A 25929-nucleotide genomic window follows, 5' to 3' on the forward strand; every position below is an offset into this window, starting at 1 on the left:
CGTCATGCGGTGCGGGTCTGTTTACATTCCCCAGCGAAAAAACTAAAATAGATTGTAGCTCTTAACTCACTCTTAATAGGTGTAACATTGCTTGAATCAATGTTTTTGTTTGTATATTGTTTATTGCGAGCGTAACCGACGGAGCAGGAGACGTAGACCAGAGTTAATTTCGTGCAGGGAATACGTTTGCAGGAACACCGCACCGTGAAAAAAATACAGCTTCCGGTGAAATTCCTACGGCGGAAGTTGAATGCTTTCTGCCTTCTATTGTCACCAGGCTTTTCTCTTCGGAGATGAGTAAGCCTGGCTACGCGAGGCTAAACGGACAGCCAGAATGGAAACCCTACACAGTTACAACACCAGAGGCAGCTAGCTCCACAGCTCATGTCCAACCCAGAATTGGCAAAAAAAAAAAGGTAAAATGTGTTCTCCTGCTATGTGGCTAAAATGTAGAGCGCCCTACCGAAGGCCTTAAAGGCGTAAATCCCTACCTTCCTTTAAAACGGCACTGAAAAGCCACTTAGAAGTGGCTGCTACTTGAACCTGTAAATGAAAACAAAGCTATCCCTACCTCCCCCTAACCTTTCTATTGTAAATACCATTTATTTTGCATTGTGTGACTGTTTTTCTGATGATATCGTCTGCATAGTACTGTGTTCTATCTGTCTGTCATTCAATGTTACTAGCCCTTACCCGTTCAAAGATATGAGCTCCGAAATGATGTGCAGTGTGTGGGTTATGGGATGTGCACTGTGCACACAGTATATGAGGGATGGAAAGTAACTTTAACTGGTGCTTGCATGCTAATATGTAGGAGCATCAATGTAAGAAATACCCGTTCCATTTAACGGCTACAGAGATACTGTGTACCGATCTGCATGATTTTTGGACAACATCTGTAACAGGGGCCCCCCCCCCCCCCCCCCCCCCCCCCCCCCCCGTGTGTGTGTGTGTGTGTGTGTGTGGGTTTGTGTGTGATTGTGCATGGCCTGAACAACAGCGCCCCTCCCTTAACATGTGTGGTCACAAAAGGTACTGTAGGCTAAATAGATATAGATACACCATAAAAATGCTAATATACAGCATACGATTTGTGAAAGTGACAAACGGGCTTCACAGTTATGTCAGGTGTGTTCATATGCTGATGGTGATGCGATTTCAGATCAATTGCTCCAGCCACCGAGGAGAAACGCTGTTTCATACAGACAGACACTCACTCACTCAGACAGACATTCGCAAAATTATAGTATAGATATGAGTTAAAAAATAGTAAAAAAAAAAAAGGATCTCAACTGAAACAAGCCATAGGCTTTTTTGGATGTATACTTTCCTATGCAAACTTCTAATAAAGTCTTCAATCAATCAATCAATCAATCAAACCATGTTTGAAATTAGAACCTTTCCGATGATGCACGCTGTATTCAATACCAGCTAAGTGGCCTTGTGGTTAGAGTGCCTGCCCTGGGACTGGGAGGTTGGGGTTCGATCCCTGGCCAGGTCATACCAAAGAAAGATGGGAGCCAGTGGCTCCCTGCTTGGCACTCAGCATCAAGGGTTGGATTGGGGGTAAGTCCCTGCATACATACTAACGTCATGTCCTCACGCGACCGTGGTTTTCCCGGCGAACCTGAGTGCAACGGTGGGGGCGCGGGAGTGTGGGGAACACACACCATTGACCAGGGGTATTCAACGTTTTCGGGCAGGGGACCCCCAAACGGATGGGGAGATGGAGCAGGGACCCCCTACCACCTCGTAGGGTGGGGGGGTCGGGGCTACGGCATATTTTTTATTTTAAACAAGTACAAGTTACAGCGAGCAGGGTGGGCCGTACCACTACCATTTCTAAACATACTACTTACTTAACTGAGAACAAATGTCAATAATATCAACAATCTGTCAATTGCATAGTAATCATGTATTCAAGCTATTCAAAATGGATAGAATCATGATTTATTTTTTAACAAATGTTTTTTTTTTATCAAGCAATAATTTCACGGACCCCTGCAGTACCTCCGCGGACCCCCTAGGGGTCGCGGACCCCCTGTTGAAGACCCCTGCCATTGACTATTGCAGATGATGGAGAGGTTATATAGCTTTATGTATTGAGAGGAACTCTTGCCAATTTCGTAAGAGACTCGTCGCCAATTGTAAGATATTTAAAAGTTATTTGGGGCCAAGATGATTGACAACCCCTTCTTCCCACTATACTAGACTAATAAGGATTTATATTGTCTGTGTTATTGTTTACAACCACAATTAGTCACGTGTGGCAAGATCACGGTTCTACTAGTTTTATAGTAGGTTAGTGTAGGCTTAGATTAGAAGCATTGTCAGAAGTTAATTTAATGTTTTCCATTTAATGATTTCCTTTATCCTCATCTAATCTTCCAGTAATGCACGCAACTGTTTTCGCCAGGTTTTAAGGCTTAGTAGGATTTTCAGAAGTTAATTGAATGTTTTTCATTTAATGATTTCCTTTATCGTCATCTTGCGCTAATGCTGTTTTCGCCAGGTTTTAAGGTCTTATTTAGTTGTTTCTCATAAGCTTGCGACCCTCCTTGCCCATCGGCCCCCACCGCTACGCTCAGGTTCACCGGGAAAACCGCGGTCGCTGTCCTCACTGCCTCACGTTACAGAAACAGGAGATGGGCCTCTTGGCTTGGCAGGGCTTACTACTAGGCTATTCAGGATAGGGAAAGGGATGAGCAAGGAGACAGAATGCAGACAGAATGCTGTACCCCAAAAGAAATAAACAACAATTTTCCAGCTACAGCTAAAATGCCAGAACTCAGTGCCGGGGAGGATCCTGTTAATTGGTGGAAAGCACATGAACAAAAGACTTTGAGAGTTTGTTTGCCAGAAGATATTTTGAGCATTTCTGTCTCAAGCTGTGCTTCCGAGCGGGTCTTTCAGTAGCCTCGGAAACCCAGACTTCTTTTGGTGATCGGAAGAAAAAGAAGTCTGGGCAAACCCCCCTATAACTGTGCTGGCTCATGATATTTTAATTGTATAAATAAATGTAGCCGTTCAGATATCTTATTTTACATCAGTATTGTTCATGTGAACTGGTTTGTTTAGGCTTATCCATTATAATGATAAAATCACTATGATTTATCAGTCGTTTTCCACCTCGGATCACTTCCTCATTTACTCAAAGTAGACAGCAGGGGGAGTCATGTCCCTCCTCATTTACTCAAAGCAGACAGCAGCAGGAGTCATGTACCCCTCTGCGTCATTTTGAGACGTCGGAGGACGCGGTGATATCCGCCGGCCAACAAATAATGTCCGCGTTCCATCAGAGTGGTCTTTCAGTGACTCTGGCCGTATTTGCAGCCCGACAGTTGAAGGACCTTTCTGACTGGTGTCATAATTTACGGTTTTCTCCCCTTTACTTTTTACTACTTACTATTACTGCTTTTACTGTATTGTGTTGTATTGTATTGTACTGTACGTAGTACAGTAGATTGTTGTATGGATGGTCATATCTCAACTCTTTACAGCCTGCTCAGGGACTACAGATGAAAACGAGCTTATGGCCAACTCAGGCATATTTACATTGATGTGAAAGCTGACGTCCCATTGTTCCGACATCCCATTGTTCGGACGTCCCATTAGTCCGACGATACATAACCATAACCTTAACCCTAACCTAACCTCAGTAAAACTATGCCTAACCCAAACCCTAAACCTAAGCGGCCTAAAGTCGGACCAATGGAACGTCGGACCGTCCAGATTTTCCCTGTTTTGTAAACGTTCTGAGTGATGTTACCCGGGTTGTAAGGCTGATAATATAAACGGTAAGACGGAATTAATTTCCCAGCGGATTCCTCGTGACTCCGGGCACCGCAACCACACTTGGAATTTCCCAGACTGCATCTTTCTAGCTATATATTACAAATATCAATTCTTGACAGTGTGCGGCTCCTCTTCTTTGATGTCACTATCAGATAGAGATATCCTTCTAAATATTTATATTGAAGTGTAAAATGTTGGCAGTCCTAATTGCAATTTTCACACGCACACACACACACGCACGTCGCACGCACCAAGCAAAGAAACAGTTTCAGCGCAGTCTTCAACTTGTCAGTGTTTATCCCGTTTAGGCCTGAACACATTATGACGCAATAATTTATGCTTTGAATATAAAAAAATAGCAGATATACAAGCTCACGAGCTTGTAGATCTGCTATTTTTGAAAAATCTTGAAAATTAGAATTTTGACCCGATTCTATAAGTGTCTTTTGAATCCTTCTAAGATTTTTGGAGAAAAACCTATGTTTTTATGTCAGCAATCTGGCCGGCCATCGTCAAAGAAAAGGTCCTTTTCCACTTAACTGGAGCTCAGTTAGTCTGTTCTTGAGCGACTACTATGTCAGTGGTTCTCAAACCTTTTCATGTGAAGGACCCCCATTTCAAAACATTTAGTTCCAGGGACCACCCAGAAGCAAAATTTGAGTTACAAATGTTCGCTTTGAAAATACATATACCGGTATTCAAAGATTTGCACACATTTTCACGACTTTTTCAAAAATAGCAGATCTACAAGCTCGCAGCGCGGCACTCGGTGCCGCGCTGTGAGCTTGTATATCTGCTATTTTTCACTGGTTAAAGCATTCAATAATTCTAGGCCTAAATGGGTTTATTCTGTCTGCTCTGCTGGCATGCATTTCATTGCCCGGGCTGTAACCTACAGGAGAGAACACCACCCACACACTGATGCCAACTCTACTCCGTGACTCAACAACGTTATTTATTCAATTGAAATCTTTACTTTTTCCCTCGTTTCTCCTATGAGTTTCTCACATTACCATTTCACTTCTCACTTCAAATGTTGTACATTCCCATGACCAAATGGGTTTGGAGATATGCAGCGATTTGTAAACATGTATTTAAGACTATTATACAACAGGTTCTCAATGGAAAACAGGCTCTCCAACCGTGCATATAACGAGCACTACTGCACTGTCTCTCAACAAGTAAAGAAATCAGCTGCGTTGGTCACGAAAGACAGCAAGCGCTCCTCTCTCCCCACACTATGCTAGGCGTCTAGGCTAGCGTTTTTCATGTGACGTTCAGGGACATAGTAGCTAAATGTGGCTTAAAAAAAGTTGCAAATTCCTATCGAATATCTTAATTACAATGAAATGAAGTTGACGTGTTTTTTTTTTAAGGGCAACAGTTGTATAATCGCAATATTACACTTGAGGGTCTGCATTATCACGGTTATCTGGCACTTCAGCCCTGCCTACGGAACTCGCCTGTCGGCTCGTTCCTGCGGCAAGGCACCGTGTTAATGCACACCCTCTCGTGTAATATTGCTTAAATATACTAACCAAAAACAAGCACATCATTTGTGGTAAAGTAGCTCTCTGTTGTGCACTTGGAAATGTTGGACGGACTAGCCTGGGTTCGCTTCCAATTTCAGGCTTTTGATCCAGTCGGGAGCGGATGGCGTCCTACGTCATTCTGTAGTCAAAACGGACTACACTTTGGCCAGAAACACCAAACCGGAATCAGTTGTAACCCAGTTAGCATGCGTAGCCTGGTTAGCGCATGCGTAGCCTGGTTAGTGCATGCGTAGCCTGGTTAGTGCATGCGTAGCCTGGTTAGTGCATGCGTAGCCTGGTTAGTGCATGCGTAGCCTGGTTAGTGCATGCGTAGCCTGGTTAGTGCATGCGTAGCCTGGTTAGTGCAGGCGCAAGTAGTTGTTGTTTTAGGTTAAAACTGTTTCCGGTTTGGTGTTTCCTGCCAAAGTGTAGTCCGTTTTGACTACAAAATGACGTAGGACGCCATCTCGTCTGGACCGGATCAAACAACCTGTTTAGTAAACGAAGACCAGGCTTTCCCCCAGAAAGCCTGCCCTAACAACACAGCGATGCATTTGCGACCTCTGTAATAAAGTAGGCACTATGTACAGGTAGCATCGGGAGGGTTTGGTTTGCTCATTGGGAAGATCCATTTGTGATGTCGCTTGCCAATTTAGCTCCTCGCTCACGCAGCAACATCACAAATGCATCTTCCCAATGACCAAACGCTCCCGACGCTACACATAGGCGGACTTTGCCATTTGCCCTAGGGGGGGCAGGCTTGGATGTATTGGAACCCCTCTACACTAACTTATCACACTGTCCAACTACTGTTATTCATTGTGTCCACCAGACCACTAGTGTACCAAATAAAACACAAGTACAATTATGTGTGGTTAGAGCAGTGTCATTTTACAAATTGTGTTCATTATTAAGTAAAATAGCTACTTTCATTATTGGTAACATAGTTGCAGCTTACAAGAAATGCCAATAAGAATAAACCATTTGATAATCTCAGCTATCATTTCTAAATGGCTACAAAACATTTTTTTTGATGCAGGACAATAATTATTGAAATTTAATTTATTTTAAGTAATGAACAATAAGGTAATATCAGTGAATAATAACTTAAAAAAATAGATATTTGTGTCCCAATCTCACTGAGAGCCAGTCATCTCGGAAAATACAGCTTTAGACAGGGACTGAAAATACCCTTTTTTTTCACTAAAATGTGATAAAGCCACTAAAGCATTTCATAAATTTCAGGCTACATTTCACTTAAACGCCAGAGCTTAACTCTGCATGTAAATAAGACTTTTTTTAATTAATGTGAGAGATCGTCAGGTCATTTGCAGGTTAGAAATTTATTTAGAACTTGAATATCTCAAAAGTAGTATTTCAGCATGGCATCATTCTATAAGCCATATCTTCAAAACTGTTGGGTCAATCTCCACAACCAATATATCATTTTGTAGCTATGATCCCCAGCTTTCAAATGAAATGAAAAAATGAAAATGAATAAAAATCCAATGACTGGCTCCCAGCCAAATTGGGACACATTTTTACATTTTAAACCCCCTTTTAATTATTTTTCAAGCCTAATATGTGTAATCTTTGTGTACAGTTCGGATATTGAGGTATGTTCAGGTATATCCATAGTCTGACAACCCCCATTCTTAGCAATGCTTTCTTCAGAGAGAGAGAGGCTCTGATCACTTAACATTCCAATCAATCAACTTATTGTCGCCAGCTGGTCTCTGTGTGATGGGGAGAAACCAGTGACTATTAGTTGGTTAATTCTTTAAAAAATCATAACTCTTGACAGGAATGGGCTAGAGACTTACTTTTTTTCCCCCAAATGCTCAGAAATGCCTGGGGGGTGCAGTGCACCCCCATAAAGTCCGCCCATGACGCTACATAGCGCCTACATTGTTAAAGAGGGAGAGTAGGCACCGGCGTTATGTCGCTGTGCTGGCTGGGTGGTGACGCAAGGTTAGGACGGACAGACAGAAAGACAAACAAAGGGAAAGACAAGCCAAACAGTGGATTATACAAGCTGTGTGGCTGCAGGAAAACAAAAACACACACACAAAATAAAACAGCCTTCACTTCAGAGATAATCACTGCCATGTACATTAGTTAGCCATTCTAGTTATGGTAATTGCTTTCCTACCATAACCGCAATGCAGTTCAACGACTGAGAATGTACAAAACAAAAGCCATTGTAGAGGAGCTGCTGTTCAGATAATAATAGCAGCTGAGCTACAGTAGAGCGTAAAGCTCCTTAGAGAGACGCCACAGAATGGAACGGATCAGCCTTGAACGGAGCAGAAAGGAACACGGACCACATGGGCACAGAATAGGACGGAACAGAACACCCTAAAAGAGGATTTTTGTTCCTTTCAGGGTTTGCCTCTCTCTCTCTCTCTCTTTCTTTCTTTCTTTTTTTGAAAAGGATAGAAACCCAGAAGCCTGTTAGCTTGTTATCCAGACATGGTTCTTAACCCTGTCAAAACGGGTACACAGTATTGTGTATTATTATTTTATGCTTTAACTATTGAAAAATAGCAGATCTACAAGCTCACAGCGCGGCACCAAGTGCCGCGCTCAGATCTACAAGCTCACAGCTCGGCACCAAGTGCCGCGCTGCGAGCTTGTAGATCTGCTATTTTTGAAAAATCGTGAAAATTAGAATTTTGACCCGATTCTATCCACCTCTTTCCGCGGGAATTTACTGGAGAATCTTTTGCACCACACTTCCGGTTAACAGGACACATACAAGCTCACGTCGCGTCGCAGATGCAACCGTTGTGAGCTTGTAGATCACACTTGGCTGCGGCGCCGGAAGCTCCGTACAACTTCTGCGCAATGCACGATGGGATGTTGGAAAGTTGTGGATAGATTTTTTGAAAAACCTATGTTTCTATGTCAGCAATCTGGCCAGCCATCGTCAAAGAAAAGGTCCTTTTCACTTAAAGCCATACTGTGTAAGTTGCCCAACTAGTGGTCATTAGCCCTATAGCAAACCGCGGTCGCGTCCGCGTCTTTCGTCCGTTTTTCGTACCTTCAGACCCCCGCGTCTGCCTCCACCTCGCTGAGATCTATCTTTTAAGGGGTCCCTTGTTCCTGTGCGTTCAGTAATTCCAGAGATACGGACTCCTTCACCCTGCCTGGTAGGCGAAATTACCTAGAGAAGGGATGGTACAAACGGGCGACAACAAATATGGCTGCCATAGCGACCCCACTTCAAGATGCGCTGTGATTGGCCGGCAGTTGTATAACCCTCGCTGTGATTGGCCGGTAGTGTGATGACGCAATTTTGGCGCGAGATCCGGTCCACGGCAAGGATCTCAGTTTACATATAGAGAAGGCTTTACAGGCTGAAATTCACGGCGCGGATCTTCTAAAACTTTTGTGATTTAATAGTTAGGAGAAACTGAGAAAACTGAGATCCTTGCCGTGGACCGGATCTCGCGCCAAAATTGCGTCATCACACTACCGGCCAATCACAGCGAGGGTTATACAACTGCCGGCCAATCACAGCGCATCTTGAAGTGGGGTCGCTATGGCAGCCATATTTGTTGTCGCCCGTTTGTACCATCCCTTCTCTAGGTAATTTCGCCTACCAGGCAGGGTGAAGGAGTCCGTATCTCTGGAATTACTGAACGCACAGGAACAAGGGACCCCTTAAAAGATAGATCTCAGCGAGGTGGAGGCAGACGCGGGGGTCTGAAGGTACGAAAAACGTCCGAAAGACGCGGACGCGACCGCGGTTTGCTATAGGGCTAATGACCACTAGTTGGGCATCTTACACAGTATGGCTTTAACTGGAGCTCAGTTAGTCTGTTCTTGAGAGACTACTATGTCAGTGGTTCTCAAACCTTTTTCATGTGTAGGATCCCCAAACTGATATTTATTTGGCCACAGACCCACATCTCAAAATATCTAGTTCCAGGGACCCCCCAGAAGCAAAATTTGAGTTTCAAACGTTCGCTTTAAAAATGCATATATTCAAAGATTTGCACACATTTTCACGACTTTTTTCAAAAATAGCAGATCTACAAGCTCGCAGCGCGGCACTTGGTGCCGCGCTGTGAGCTTGTAGATCTGCTATTTTTCAATAGCTAAAGTATTCAATAATTCTAGGCCTAAATGGGTTAAAAAAGCAAATCAAGTTGTCAGTGTGTGCTATATATACAGTATACATACAGGCAAGCTGCTGTCATACGCTATGCATACGCGCGGGGGCGTCACAATGGGGAGGAAAAGTGGGACTGAGTTACTATAGGGCCCAAGGTGAAGGGGCCTTAATTATTTTATTCTTTAGCTCAGGTGTCTTCAACAGGGCGTCCGGGACCCCTAGGGGGTCCTCAGAGTTACTTCAGGGGGTCCTACAAATCTTCCAATCCTTTTTATATTAACAACTGGAACCCTAGTGTCCATATTCTGAGAACTGTAGCCAAAAATAGCAGATCTACAAGCTCACAAGTGGTTAAATATCTCAAAACACAAATTGACATGAATCCAAAATACACTGACGATTGTGCTGTCACGATGAAAACTATATGGAATCTATGAAAAGGTTGTGGGGGTCCCTGCTTCATCTCTCTCTCGACTAAGGGGTCCTTGGCCTGAAAATGTTGAAGATCCCTGCTATTTTTGAAAAAGTCATGAAAATGTGTGCAAATCTTTGAATATATATGTATTTTTAGAGCGAACGTTTGTAACTCAAATTATTGCTTCTGGGGGGTCCCTGGAACTAAATATTTTGCTTCTGGTGGTCCGTGGCCAAATATATGTACCTATCCTTTTGGGGGTCCTTCACATGAAAAAGTTTGACCACCACTGACATAGAAACATAGGTTTTAAAAAAAATACCTTGCTCACGCTGTGAGCTTGTATATCTGCTATTTTTCAATAGTTAAAGCACAAAATAATGCGTAATAATACGTTCCCAGTCTAAATGGGTTAAACCCCATCCCCCTATGAAGAACATTCATGGGGGCCCCACAGTGAATCCTTGTACCCAGGGCCCAGAATTTGGTGTGACACCCTTGCATACACGTACTGTTGCACTTATTTTAGCACAGTGCCTGGTTAGCTCTGTTGCTCAACATTTGGGTGCCGTCTCAAACCACGGTATAGGTGTGAAATTTGGACAGATAAGCCTACAGGTAGGCATGGGGAGATGCAAATTTAGATAAATACATGTAATAAAGATACAAAATACACCTTGCGCCCGGACGGTTTAGCTGAGGAAGACTACAACAACAACAACTACTACAAGTAACACGGCGTAAGGCCGAGAAGCGACCATCAGGTCGGCAGCAACTTCCACCAACACGCACGCACAAACACGCACGCACGTACGCACGCTCGCACGCACGCACGAACACGCACGCACGCACGCACGAACACGCACGCACACACGCACACACACACTCCCACACAGGGGTGCTCCCTATGTTCCCAAGGTTCTATGTTCCCCACTTCACCCCAAAAAAGGTTCTATGTTCCCCACTTCACCCCAAAAAAGGTTCTATGTTCCCCACTTCACCCTAAAAAAGGTTCTATGTTCACCACCCACCCTCCACCAAAAAAAGTTCTATGTTCCCCGCTCAACCAAAAAAAGGATATGTTCCCACCCCCCAAAAAAGATATATGTTACAACTCAAATGCAGGAAATGGTGGGACATCTGGGCACTAAGAACATGTGGGCAATCCTGATTTAGGTGCCCACTCATCCAGTTGCCCCTATAGTGCCCAGATGTCTCCACCCCTAAGTGCCGACTTTTCCAGGTGCCCACTCGTCCAAATGTCATAACACAAATGTGGTGCCCAGATGTCCCTAGTTCCCCCCTGACCCACTAGTATTCGTAATTTCTCCCCATTATGTTCCGTTGTGTGTTTAGGGTTATGTGTCCTGCATTTTTGGATGAGCAGGGAACATGGAACCTTTTTTTAGTTGAGCGGGGTAAGTGGGGAACATAGAATCTGGGGAACATAGGACCTTTTTTGGGGGGTACGTAGGGAACATAGAACCTGGGGAACATAGGTACGATCCCCATACACACACACATACACCGCTTGGTTAAACACGTCTGTTTATGCCACAGGCAATCAGTGCCATTCTGACGCGACACAGAGCCATGTGAGTGAGTGAGCCAATCCACCTGATACATGCGTTATCATATCCTTGTGATAGACTGTTATCAATACTGTCATGCCTTAGCCAAGGCTCAGGAGTCTGACTACCAGCTCCCAGGAGCTGGGAAGACCCGATATCAGCCTTGGTCTTGTCATTGCAATGCGCATGCGCCAAAACACGAGGGGAAAAAAAGAAGTCACGCTGGGATTCGAGACTACATGGTTGGGAATTCTAGCCATGCGTTCTTACTGAGGACGCTACTGAGATGGAGGCGCCGCACCAATATTTCTTTTAGCATTAGGTTTAGCCATAGTTTTACTGAGGTTAAGGTTAGGGTTTGGGTTAGGGTTAGGCCTAGTTTTACTGAGGTTAACCTCAGTAAAAGTGGTTAGGGTTTGGGTTAGGGTCAGGGTTAGGTTTAGGTGTACGCATAGTATTTTTCACCGCCGCGTCGTGTTCCGTTACCGAGTCAGTAGCGACGGGGACTGGTAATCCGACGGCCCGGGTTCGATTCTCACTGAGGGAGCGACCAGTACATTATTCCTGTCTATGGCCATTTTGTCAACATTGAGCAAAAGAAAAAAATACATCTTGTTTATTTAGTTGTTTTATTTTATACCATTTACTGTAGGCTAGCAGTATAGGGAGCACCTCAGTGCTTTGAGTTTGAGTGAGTTGATTGTTGAGATAAAAGACCATTCCTAACGTCGTTGTTGTGATTTCACCATCACAGATGTTTACCACGCGCTACAGGGCATGGTACTTCATGTTTACCACGCGCTACAGGGCATGGTACTTCATGTTTACCACGCGCTACAGGGCATGGTACTTCATGTTTACCACGCGCTACAGGGCATGGTACTTCATGTTTACCACGCGCTACAGGGCATGGTACTTCATGTTTACCACGCGCTACAGGGCATGGTACTTCATGTTTACCACGCGCTACAGGGCATGGTACTTCATGTTTACCACGCGCTACAGGGCATGGTACTTCATGTTTACCACGCGCTACAGGGCATGGTACTTCATGTTTACCACGCGCTACAGGGCATGGTACTTCCAACACGCAAGACGCTGTGAAGTAGAGAACATGTTTACGTCAAGCCATGTTGTTAGCGTGCACTGCAAGGCAGGGGTGTCACACCAAATTCTGGGCCCTGGGTACAAGGATTCACTGCGGGCCCCCCATGAATTTTCTTCATAGGGGGAGGGGGTTTAACCCATTTAGACTGGGAAACGCATTATTTTGTGCTTTAACTATTGAAAAATAGCAGATATACAAGCTGCGAGCTTGTAGATCTGCTATTTTTGAAAAATTGTGAAGATTTCAATATTCTTTCAATATTTAAAAAAGAAAAACAATGTTTTTATGTCAGTGGTGCTCAAACCTTTTCATGTGAAGGACCCCCAAAATTAAATGTATTTGGCCACGGACCCCCATCTCAAAATATTTAGTTCCAGGGACCCCCCCAGGAGCAAAATTTGCACACATTTTCACGACTTTTCAAAAATAGCAGATCTACAAGCTCGCACGCGGCACTCGGTGCCGCGCTGTGAGCTTGTATATCTGCTATTTTTCAACAGCTAAAGTATAAAATAGTTAAGGCCCCTCCACCTTGGGCCCTTGTAACTCAGTCCCACTCCCCCCCCCCCACCCACATGCAGGGTCTATGTTCATATAGAATAACCGTGGATGCTCCTCTCTGCGTTTGTTTTAAATGCACTTTTGAACCGAGTCATAACATAAAGAGCTGCGAGGTTCAAACACATCTTAAATATGACAGCCTTCTCATTAATGGGATGAAATATGAAAAGGAGAGTGTCGTAAACAAGGAGACAAACACGTGTGAAGCCACACACAACCCAGCACTGGATGATGTGGTACATCTCATATGAGGATGCCTTCAAAGTTAAAAGACGCCATTAAGCTCAAAAGAAACATTCAATATTTATGAATAACACTGTTGTGAATTTGTGAAATAAGCTATTCTTAAATCTGGGTCAAATATAAGACAATTACCGAGATATTGACACATCCTCAAGTTTGACTGCATGTGTATAATGTGAGGAAAAGAGAACAACACAGAGAATAATACCAGTATGCCACTCAAAACATGCTCTGGTGAAGAAGCCTTGTAATTGTGGCCCAAAGGGCATGTTAGGAGTCCCATGTGATAAAACACAAACGAGATGTTGTCAAGGCTGTCAGGAAACAACCACGCAATACCTGACTGTAATTGAAATCTTGCAAGGTCATTAAATACACCAGTGGTTCACAACCTTTTCTGGTTCAACCACTGTTTTTTCTTACACACAAGGTGAATTTCATGATATTGGAAGACAATTAAAACCACATATAGGCACTCGGGGAGGCGCTGCGGTAAAGCGCCTGTCCGCCACCGCAAAGGTTGTGGGTTCGAATCCGCCGCGGTGCATCCGGCTTTGTCGAGCGACTCTACGAACACACTTGGCCCATGTTGGGGGAAGGGAAGCTGCACGTGCGGCATAGCTCAGGGGTAGAGAAACCGTTATTAGAGCACGAAGGTTTCCCGAAGGGTTCCCTGTTCGAATGAGCAGGTTGGTGCCTTGCATGGTTTCCTCCGCCACCGGTGTATGAATGTGTGTGTGAATGCAGGGTGAATGTAATGCACAATCTCTGTAAAGCGTTTTGGATAAAAGCGCTATATAAATGCACCATTTACCATTTACCATTTATACAAGCCAGGGAGGCACCGTTTGGCGGGAGGAGTAGGTCAAAGTAGCAGAGTAGGTCAAAGTAGCAGATCTACAATCTGTGGTTCTCAACCTGTGGGTCGGGACCCCCCGATTTGCGTTCAGGCCTAAATGGCTTAAAAATCATGTTTCTAATCAGGAAATCATGTTTCTATGCACAGAATCTGTTTGGACTGAGCCTGGTGATGGGCGTTTCTCAGAGCTATACTGTAAATCAAGGATTATCTACCGCATTCACCATGTGAATTCACCCTCTTTTGATGTACTCAGAGGTGTCAATTGGGTATGGCAGGGTATGGCAGCTACCGGGGGAAATAATAAAATGTACTTCTTAAAATAAATTCATCATGCCTGTTGCTAAGGTATGGCAACATGACTGGTGTCTTGCTAGCGCAAGACACCAGTCATGTTGCCGTACCTTATAGCTTTTGCTGAACTGACACCACTGCAGTAGGATATAATGGTATATCTCTCTCTGATGTGTGCATGTGTGTGATGATGGTATCTCCTCTTGATGTGTTCCCTAAAGGGGAACTGCGTGAAAAATAAAGAATGTCCCCCTAGTGCTTGTACGCTAATTGATTAACCATTTAAACCCCATATGGTTGAGCGGAGTCCCTGTGTCTTTTTTTTTCTTTTTTTCTTTTTTTTCGTATGCTCGCGATGCGTCGCATTGTGAGCTTGTTCAGAGTCTATTTTTCAGCAACAACTTTCCCTACAATATGGATGCTGGGGTCTAAATGGATAGTTCACTCCCAAAAATGACTTTTTTTTCTATTGATTACTCACCCCATGGAGACTTGAGTTCATGGATCTTTTTTGTTGTTGTTTTTGTCGCATTCCCAAGTCATTTGAGGGGGCTCTTTGTGTCTCCATAGGGAACAAAGCAGGCTCTTTGTGTCCAAGTTGAAAGGGAACTTTTTTAAGTAGTTAAAACATATTCTGTCAAGGTTGAACAGTCCTGGCATCAACATAGCATCTTATGACGCATACATTTCATTTTTTTTTAAATACAACAAGAACGTTAGCATAAACAACTGTTTCCCCTTTTACGACAACTATGCAATGTTTCACATCGCACAAAGACGAAAGTGATGTCGAAACAAGACCATCCACATTATTAACTCATACTGTAATGTATATTACCTTGCAGACTACATAATACAGTATACAATATGCTTGCACCAAATTAGACAGTTGCTGTAGCATATGTACTATAATAAACAGAGACATTCACAAGCTTCATCGCATTGCCCAAGCCAATCGAAGTACAGTACGTTGTTCGACAAAAATGAGAATGGTACAAAAAAGCCACATGAGAAATAGAAAGGGAAAGACCATTTATCTATCATTCTGATAAGCGGCAAAACTGCCCACCTTTGATGTAGCCTCAGTAATGTTCTAACACTATACGTAATAAAACATGTATTGTACTGTTATTTAGGCACGTTTAGCAGCTATCCGTAAAAACCACATGAACTTCAATAGAACCTTCAATGTGTGTGTGTGTGTGTGTGTGTGTGTGTGTGTGTGTGTGTGCGTGTGTGCGTGCGTGCGTGCGTGCGTGCGTGCGTGCGTGCGTGCGTGCGTGCGTGCGTGCATGTGTGTGTGTGTGTGTGTGTGTGCGTGTGTGTGTCAACAGAAATGATCAAAGAACCACTCAGCATATAGGCCTAACAAAATGCACAAAATATGCAACTATTGGGTACTGCCTGTGTAGACGTGTGTGTGCGAGCGTGCAAACTGGAAATGGGACAAAATGAATGGGATAAAAATGAAGCTGATATCAGGTGAATGGAGTTGATAAATGGGTACTATCGGTCAGGTGAATGGAGTTGATAAATGGGTACTATCGGTCAGGTGAATGGAGTTGATAAATGGGTACTATCGGTCAGGTGAATGGAGTTGATAAATGGGTACTCTCGGTCAGGTGAATGGAGTTGATAAATGGGTACTATCAGTCAGGTGAATGGAGTTGATAAATGGGTACTCTCGGTCAGGTGAATGGAGTTGATAAATGGGTACTATCAGTCAGGTGAATGGAGTTGATAAATGGGTACTATCAGTCAGGTGAATGGAGTTGATAAATGGGTACTCTCGGTCAGGTGAATGGAGTTGATAAATGGGTACTATCGGTCAGGTGAATGGAGTTGATAAATGGGTACTATCGGTCAAGTGAATGGAGTTGATAAATGGGTACTATCAGTCAGGTGAATGTATGGAGTTGATAAATGGGTACTCTCGGTCAGGTGAATGGAGTTGATAAATGGTTACTATCGGTCAGGTGAATGGAGTTGATAAATGGGTACTATCGGTCAGGTGAATGGAGTTGATAAATGGGTACTATCGGTCAGGTGAATGGAGTTGATAAATGGGTACTATCGGTCAGGTGAATGGAGTTGATAAATGGGTACTATCGGTCAGGTGAATGGAGTTGATAAATGGGTACTATCGGTCAGGTGAATGGAGTTGATAAATGGGTACTATCGGTCAGGTGAATGGAGTTGATAAATGGGTACTCTCGGTCAGGTGAATGGAGTTGATAAATGGGTACTATCGGTCAGGTGAATGGAGTTGATAAATGGGTACTATCGGTCAGGTGAATGGAGTTGATAAATGGGTACTATCGGTCAGGTGAATGGAGTTGATAAATGGGTACTCTCGATCAGGTGAATGGAGTTGATAAATGGGTACTATCGGTCAGGTGAATGGAGTTGATAAATGGGTACTCTCGATCAGGTGAATGGAGTTGCTTACCTTGACGTTGGGTTTCCTGGTTGAGAATCCTCTGTACCATCCTGGAAGAAAGAACAAACACCCATGATTACCAGACGACGACATGGATCTTAACCCATTTAGTGCTCCAGACATGAACGGGTTAAATGTCCAGCGCGCCTTTCGCCTGCTCCGTCCATGGCCAGTCTCTTATTTTGAAGGCCAGAAGTCGATTGCGCAAACATTTCCTGTTTGACGTCATGACGTCATTCACCGGAAGTGGTCATCGTCCCATGCGGTTGCAGTAATGGCGGATCGTTACCTTTCAGCTTGTGTTATTATAGCGAGAATCCAATGCCATCCTTGGCTTCAAAAGTGTTTTTTGGAGAAAATGAATAAAGATGAGATAGACCGTCGGCTACCATGTTAAGGGATTACTATTTTGTGCACGTGGATCCGCGGTGATGATGAATCGGCGAGTCCAATCGTGCCAGGACTTTCCAACGGACCGTAGGGTAAGATTGCCAGCTTTACTGTATAGTATATAGCGCGAGTATACTCGGGATCGGCACTCCGAGTACTCGAGTATTTGTATTCTCGGGATCGGCTACAAATGGGTTAATATACAAACACCTTCCCATTTACAAAACAGAATTGTCTTGTGTTCCCGTTTTCTTTTACAAAACAGCCTCTCGTCAGCATTTGTAAATATAGAAAACATACCAGGAGTGGCATAATGATGCTATGGGTGGAACTGGACACCTTGTGAAACTCTGAATACGAGAGCATCAAAATAAGTGACATCTTACAAGACGTGATTATCAAGCAAGAGGTCTCTGTAGATTTATAATACTGTATTACAAAACACTAATGCAGTAAGACTCCCTAATCGGGAGAGAAGCGACCGTCAGGTGGCATGCAACCTCATGGTGGCGCTAGAAGAGGGGCATGTGAAAAATCAGGGGCAGGGGTTGTGGTTTGCCAGCCAAGAAGTGTGTGTGTGCAAAGTTTGGCATGGATAGGGGCAACGGTGCCGGAGATAAGAATAGGGCCAAACGTGTGATGTGACGTGACGGACAGACAGATGGACAGACAGACAGAGGGACATCCGGTGGAGGTTTTGATAGTAACTGCAACCTGGCGGTCGAGATATACATTTCAAATGTTGTAATACAGGTAATTGGTACTTAGAAGTACAGTAAGTGTCCAAAAAATAATTATATATTCAATTTAGAATTTCCCTGGGTTACCGAGGTAAGATAATAGAAAACATACCGAATATATTATTACACAGAGAAAAGGAATGTATGAATATTGAAGGTCTCCGGGGGGTGATGGGAGGAGGGATGTACTGTATGGCACAGATACAGATATGATTTACATTCAGACCCCCGAGCAATCACACCATAGCAGCATGAATACATTACCCCATTTAGAACGGGTACACATCATTGTGTATCATTATTTTATGCTTTGACTATTGAAAAATAGCAGATATACAAGCTCACAGCGCGGCACCGAGTGCCGCGCTTCGGTGCCGCGCTGCGAGCTTGTAGATCTGCTATTTTTGAAAAATCGTGAAAATTAGAATTTTGACCCGATTCTATTCGTGTCTTTTGAATCCTTCTGAGATTTTTTTAAAAACCTATGTTTCTATGTCAGCAATCTGGCCAGATTCGTCAAAGAAACTTAACTGGAGCTCAGCTAGTCTGTTCTTGAGAGACTACTATGTCAGTGGTTCTCAAACCTTTTCATGTGAAGGACCCCCAAAATGATAATGTATTTGGCCACGGACCCCCATCTCAAAATATCTAGTTCCAGAGACCACCCAGAAGCAAAATTTGAGTTACAAACGTTCGCTTTGAAAATACATATATTCAAAGATTTTCAAAAGATTTTCACACATTTTCACGACTTTTTCAAAAATAGCAGATCTACAAGCTCGCGGCGCGGCACTCGGTGCCGCGCTGTGAGCTTGTATATCTGCTATTTTTCACTGGTTAAAGCATTCAATAATTCTCGGCCCTAAATGGGTTACACAGTAGATAGTCATAAGCAGATTCAATATTACTGTACAAGATACCGTGTTGGGGGGGCAGACACTCTAACCGCAAGGCCGCTGAGGTGCTTGACTGATGATAGACAGAAAGATATATGGCCTCCGAGTCCTTCTTCATCATTTCTCACCTACGCAGACAGAAAAATGCTGCAGCAGCTTTTAAAACCTGCCGCACCAATCTTTGGCCATGTCATATGGAGGCTGTGGAGAATCGTCTCTATTTCCAGCAGCCATATTGTAAAGAACTAGAAGGTCGGCTGGCTACGCCGGCCTCCCCTCTAGATTGTCGCGTTGCGTCTATAGGAGTAGATATTCGTCGAAAACAAACCCCTGAGGTACAGGGTGGCCACGATCTGATGTATTTTTTTTAATACTATTTTTGCGGCAGTGTGGTGTGTGTAATGGCCAAATATGGTTTTCTTTTGAGAAAAAAATGTTTTTTAAGAAAAAAATGTTTTTTGAGAAAAAAATGTTTTTTTGAGAAAAAAAATTTTTTTGAGAAAAAAAGTTTTTTGAGAAAAAAAAAGTTTTTTGAGAAAAAAAAAGTTTTTGAGACGAGAAAAACATTTGAGAAAAAAAAAGTTTTGAGAAAAAAAAAAGTTTTTTGAGAAAAAAAGTTTTTTGAGAAAAAAAAATTGTTGAGAAAAAAAAATGTTTTGAGAAAAAAAAAATTTGTTTGAGAAAAAAAAAATTGGTAAAAAAAAAAGTTTTGAAAAAAATAAAAAATAAAACGTATTGGTGATGTGATGACGTGGTGTATACGGATGTTACTGCGATTGAGGTGAAAGAGAAAAGTGGAAAGTTGTGAGCTAACTATTAGCTATTTTTGTGTGTGTGTGTGTGTGTGTGTGTGTGTGTGTGTGTGTGTGTGTGTGTGTGTGTGTGTGTGTGTGTGTGTGTGTGTGTCTGGCTACGCCCCCCTCGGTTGAAATTGGATCCGCCGGTCCCATAGCTGGGAATACGAGCCAATCACCGGTCACCATGGCAACGGGGGGCCAATGATAGAGTACAACTACCTGACTGACAACTACCTATGAGTTGAAGTCGATGTGAAGTGGGCGTGAATGGGCTTGGAAGTGGGATGCGGCTCTAAGAGGAATGTATAAATAAGATGGGCCCCATTCACTGGATATCCATACATGGAGACATCAAAGATCCAACCCTGGATATTATCCAGGGCTGGATCTTTGATGAAGTGATGTCACGTGATATCACAATGTCAACAAAAAACGGCGTTACAGGCGTAACAGAAGGAAGGATGTACTGACAAGATGTGCCGGTTCTTATAGTTTACTGCAGCCATATGGTTTGCCTCACATGGATATGAAGAATCAACTGACGGCGAGAAAACACTAATGCTACTGCGGCTGCCGCCGAATTAGTCAGATCTTCGCCAGAAACCGACTGTATCAAATATGAGTGACTGATTATCTTAAACTACAGTATAAAGAGCCACCTCCCCGTCGTCCCAGACAATTTCGCAGAGACAGCTTGTTTATCTTTGGACCACTATTCCTATATGAGACGATTTTATGATGACACAATGTTAATCTCCATGAAGAAATGACTTCCGGGAACCAGGGAATGAACGAGTGACTTTGCTACTCTGTTGAGCTTGAACAATGTGAGAACGCTTGTGGTTTGGTGGTAAAGTGGTTCAAGATAAGTGATTTTGACAGGCTTCAGGTCCGGGTTGTCCACTGGTCTGACAGGCCTGATGTGACATCTGACATCCAATGAGACCTGCTGCCAACAGAGAGCGGCGAGAGGAACAAAGTGTGCTTGTTTGTGGGGGGGCATATTTGCACTGTCAGACAAGGCATTGACAGCAGTGGTGGAAAGTGACTAAATACATTTACTTAACTACAGTTCTTAAAGTTATACCATGTAACTTTTTTTATAAAACAAATCTTAAAATGGTCCTAACTGTTAAATCACTAAAGTTTTAGAACCCCCACTCCGTTATTTTCAGCTTCAAAAGCCTTCTCTTTATATGTTTTCTATGAGCCGTGAGGGGGGGGAGAATTTCGCGGCAATATGACGTCATCATACTACCGGCCAATCACAGCGAGGGTTATACACTGCCGGCCAATCACAGCGCATCTTGGAGTGGGGTCGCTAGGGCAGCCATATTTGTAGTCTCCCGTGTGTTTCTATACTCGGGTGCACGGTGAAGCTTGGGTGAAGGAGTGTATCTCCGGAATGGCTGAACGCACAGGAACCAGGGACCCCTCAAAAGATAGATCTCGGCGAGGTGGAGGCAGACGCGGGGGTGTGAGAACCGAAAAACGGCCGAAAGACGCGGACGCGACCGAGGTTTGCTATAGAGCTACTGACCACAAGTTGAGCAACTTACACAGTATAGCTTTAAGTAATTTTTTTTTGGGTATTTCTACTTTACTGGAGTAGGCCTACTTCCAATTTCCAGTACTTTTACTTCTACTCCACTAGCCTGATTTCAGACTCTGCGCTGAGCTTGAGTCTGACATTGTCCCATTGACAAGAGATTTCAAAGGGGAGGGGATTTGAAATTTGAAATTCCCAATCACAAGAGATCTGGTGGGAGGGGTTGTGTTTGACTTGTGTGTACAGTCCGAGTGTATCAAAGGGTGCGTTCGGCAATGCGCACCGGGTTTGTGCTGGGAGCGTTACTACATGTCATCTTTTTCGACACCCAACTCTAACCCTTACCCTAAACCTAACCTCCGTGGAGTGAGTTGCTAACCCTCCCGGCGCTCCTTTGTCAACCGTGACGCGGGTGATTATCTAACACACCTGGTGCACATTTCCGAACGCACCCTTTGATACACTCGGACTGAACCACCTGCAAAAAATACTCTCCAGTTTCTGTTGATTTTCAAAAGTTAGACCCACCCCCTCCTTCGAAGCTCCAACTCTCATTGGCTTGGTTCTGCCTAAACCAGAGAAACTTTAGCATCATATGACAACACCAGACCAAGAGAACCGGTCCGCTCAGAGAGTTGGCGGGTCTATGGGCTGGAGCCAGGCAACTACTCCACTACATCTCGGATCCAAATATTGTACTTTTACTCCACTACATTTATCTGAATGTGTTTGTTATTATACTTCCTTTGCAGATATACATTATATTATAAAAACCTACATTAACCACTTAACCACCTAGGCTATTTGAAAATAGCAGATCTACAGGCTCACAAGCTGTGAGCTTGTAGATTTGCTATTTTCAAACATTTTGTACTTTTACTTTTGGTACTTTAAGTACATTTTGATGCTAATACTTTTGTACTTTTACTCAAGTACATCTTGAATTCAGGACTTTTACTTGTAACAGGGACAACACTGGACATTGTGCATAATGAGTATGTTTACTTTTAGTACTTGTATTATATTATGATGGCAATACTTTAGTACTTTTACTTAAGTCAAGTACATTTTGAATACGGTTACTTACTCTGTGTTCTACATTTTGGTATTGTTACTTTTACTTAAAGCTATACTGTGTAAGTTGCTCACCTAGAGGTCAGTAGCTCTATAGCAAACCGCGGTCGCGTCCGCGTCTTTCGGACGTTTTTCGCCGCGGACCACCCCTGCGTCTGCCTCCACCTCGCCGAGATCTATCTTTAGAGGGGTCCCTGGTTCCTGTGCGTTCAGGCATTCCGGAGAAACGGACTCCTTCGCCGAGTAAATGCTGTTGTTATGTTAAGGCAAGCGACACAGGCGCCTACAAATATGGCCGCCGTATTGTGATAGCGACCCCACTTCAAGATGCGCTGTGATTGGCCGGCAGTGTATAACCCTCGCTGTGATTGGCCGGTAGTGTATGATGACGCAATTTTGCCGCGAAATTCTCCCCCCCTCACGGCTCATAGAAAATATATAAAGAGAAGGCTTCAGAAGCTGAAAATAACGGAGTGGGTGTTCTAAAACTTTAGCGATTTAACAGTTAGGACAATTTTAAGATTTGTTTTATAAAAAAAGTTACATGGTATAACTTTAAAGTACAACACGCGAGTGCTTCTTCCCACCTCTGATTGGCAGCCGGCTGGCCCAGAGCTGAGGTCACAGCTCCCACCACAACACAGCCCTGTCTGTCTGTCTGTCTGTCTGTCTGTCTGTGTGACTGGCAGGTCTTTATATAGTCCAGGGGTCTTCAACAGGGGGTCTGGGACCCCTAGGGGGTCCTCAGAGTTACTGCAGGGGGTCCTCCAAATCTTTGTGTGATAGAAACTTTTTTATATTAACCACTTGAACCCTAGCGTCCATATTCGGAGAACGTTAGCCAAAAAAAGCAGATCTACAAGCTCACAATGCCTCGCAGCATTGTGAGCCCCTCTACACCCCTCTACACCAAAGAGGTTTGGTGTAGAGGGGAAAAAGAGCAGACTAAGTACAGAATGGAAGGTCAAGTTTATTAAGTATTGGCGGTTCAAGTGGTTGAACCGTATAACACGGTTCTATTGTGAAAATAGCAGGTCTACATGCTACACATCTGGCTTTTATAGCACCACCGGGAGGCCGACTTATGTAAAACACGTTTTTTATATTACTCCTTCAGATACAGAGCTAATTGGTACACAGTATCTCTATCGTCATGTGAGCAACCTTGACCGTGACCTTGGACATATGGCATCCGTTTCACATATTGGTCTATTATATCGCCACCAGGAGGCCCACAATAACCTGACCTGTGCTCGGGAAGAGCACCACTTCTAGTTTAGTAATGTTTTACTTTTTTGTTTGTTCCCTTTTGATTCGTTGCGGCTTAAAGGACAACTTTAGTTTTTTACAACAAGGGTTCATATTTTAGTTTAAGGGAGTGTTAAAATGTTTTCAATTGCTTCGTTTTATTGTTTTATCGCGTTTACCGTGCTAAAATGTGGGGAATGCGTACGAGTGGCTAAATATGTATTTTTAGACACAATAAGCCAGCAGTTTCTTAATTGCTATTTACAGTAACACTTCTAGCCCCCATAAGTCACATCCAACCATGAAAGGTTGAGTTGTATCTTATCTAGGTAATGGGCTTATTCTGTGTAAAATTACATATTTAGCCACTTGTACGCATGCCCCCAACCACTGAAATAAGAATCTCTAAAACAATTGAAAGAATTAAATTAAATCAATTTAACACTCATCTTTTATATTCTTTAATTACAATCTAAAATATGAACCCTTGTTGTAAAAAACTAAAGTTGTCCTTTAAACTCTGAATTTATAGTGGGAGCGTTTCAGGCAAAAATCGTGCACTTTATGAAAGAAGCATGACATTTTCACAGTTAGAACATGCCATATGGAACATTTTTGGCTATAGGGGCATCGCAGATTTGTCTTGGGAAACTTGTGGAAGCCAATCAAAGTTGGGCTCTCATAGACTTTACTATAGAGTAAAATAATACAAAAAATAAATATGCTTTAAGTAGCATGTGAGGGGTCAAACTAGGTGTTTTTCGGGATTCTGAATCCAATGCAAGCATTTGTTTTGCACGAAAAACATTCCTTTCCGAGAAACGGCCACCACAAAACTGTTGAAAAGTGATGACTCATCACTAAACCATACTTTTATCACTTATATGGGGTCCGTTTTTAGCCCAAGGAATGGTGTTCCTGCAAAATAAATGTTTGCATTGGATTCAGAATCCGGAAAAACACCTAGTTTGACCCCTCACATGCTACTTAAAGCATATTTATTTTTTGTATTATTTTACTCTATAGTAAAGTCTATGAGAGCAACTTTGATTGGCTCCCACAAGTTTCCCAAGACAAATCTGCGATGCCCCTATAGCCAAAAATGTTCCATAATTATGGCATGTTCTAACTGTGTGCCAAATTTCATGCTTCTTTCATAAAGTGCACGATTCCATCAAAATACTGCCCGAAACGCCTGCACTATTATAGCATACTTGGTTTTGCCCCCCGGATTCTGTTTATTTCAGTACGGTATGTAGACCAACTTCTATTTTCATTTATATTGTTTTACAGCGAAAACTGCACATTAATCAACATCATCGCACCACAGTGTGCTGGTGTTAACAAAACTGAAAGTGTTCAACCGTAGGCCCTGGGCCATTTGTTATGAACAGAGAGGATGAAGGAATGCAAGCAATTAAAAGCACCTAAAAGCAATGTATACAAAATAATGAGAGTAAGAGTAATGGTTGCACGCACACTGTTTTTAAGTATTTTAAAGAGTCTAGCCGAAAATTGACCCAGGAGAAAATATTGATTTACAAATTTACTTCAAACAGCCATGTCGTATTAACTGCGTGATCATGTTTGGCCATTACTGTACATAAAAATGTGTCTAATATTATGTACAACAGGGGTCTTCAACGTTTTCGAGCCAAGGACTCCTTAGTCGAGAGAGAGATGGTCAAGGTGCCAGCAGCACCTTGACCAGATACAGATTCCTGCATCAAGTTTCCTAGATACAGCACCACACTTGTCTTCTGTATTTCGTATTTCAATATCTCCTTTATTACCGACCACACATCATCCCAATACTTGTCAATTTTTGGATAATTCCAAAATACATGTTCGTGGTCAGTGTATCCACATAATCTCCAGCATGGTTGTTTCTCTGCTGGTTTTAATGGGTGAAGAGATGGGAAGATTGGGTTTCCTGACAAACATACATAGAAAACAACACGTATACACGGGCAGCTTGGGTCAGTTTGACAAAGTATGGAGGATTTGGGATTAAATTAAGGATTGGTTAATCGCTCCATCAGCAGACTATAAAGATTTGTTTTACTAAGTATAGCGGGTTTATAGTTAGACACTTCATTAGAAGTTTTTTATTGTCCAAGTTTTTTAAGCCTCTCTACAAACAATTCCACTTGGTAACACACACACGCACACACGGACGCATCACACAAATGCGCACACACACAGACGCAGACACGCAAACGTGCGCACGCGCACACACGCACGCACGCACGCACGCACGCACGCACGCACGCACGCACGCACGCACGCACGCACGC

At 43.2% G+C, this 25929-nt stretch overlaps 1 protein-coding gene across 1 annotated transcript in view; it reads right to left on the reverse strand.

Annotated features, from left to right (window-relative positions):
* The window catches only part of LOC308287266 (dedicator of cytokinesis protein 3-like), a gene marked incomplete at both ends in the record, with an annotated part of 375412 nt that overhangs the window by 144328 nt on the left and 205155 nt on the right, over positions 1 to 25929 (reverse strand). Inside the window, 1 exon segment of the mRNA XM_080728382.1 lies at positions 16948 to 16988. Within this exon segment, the coding sequence (XP_080584508.1) occupies positions 16948 to 16988 (41 nt within the window).

Source organism: Nannobrachium achirus, assembly GCF_963921795.1.
Source record: "Nannobrachium achirus genome assembly, chromosome: 6".
NCBI lineage: Eukaryota > Metazoa > Chordata > Actinopteri > Myctophiformes > Myctophidae > Nannobrachium > Nannobrachium achirus.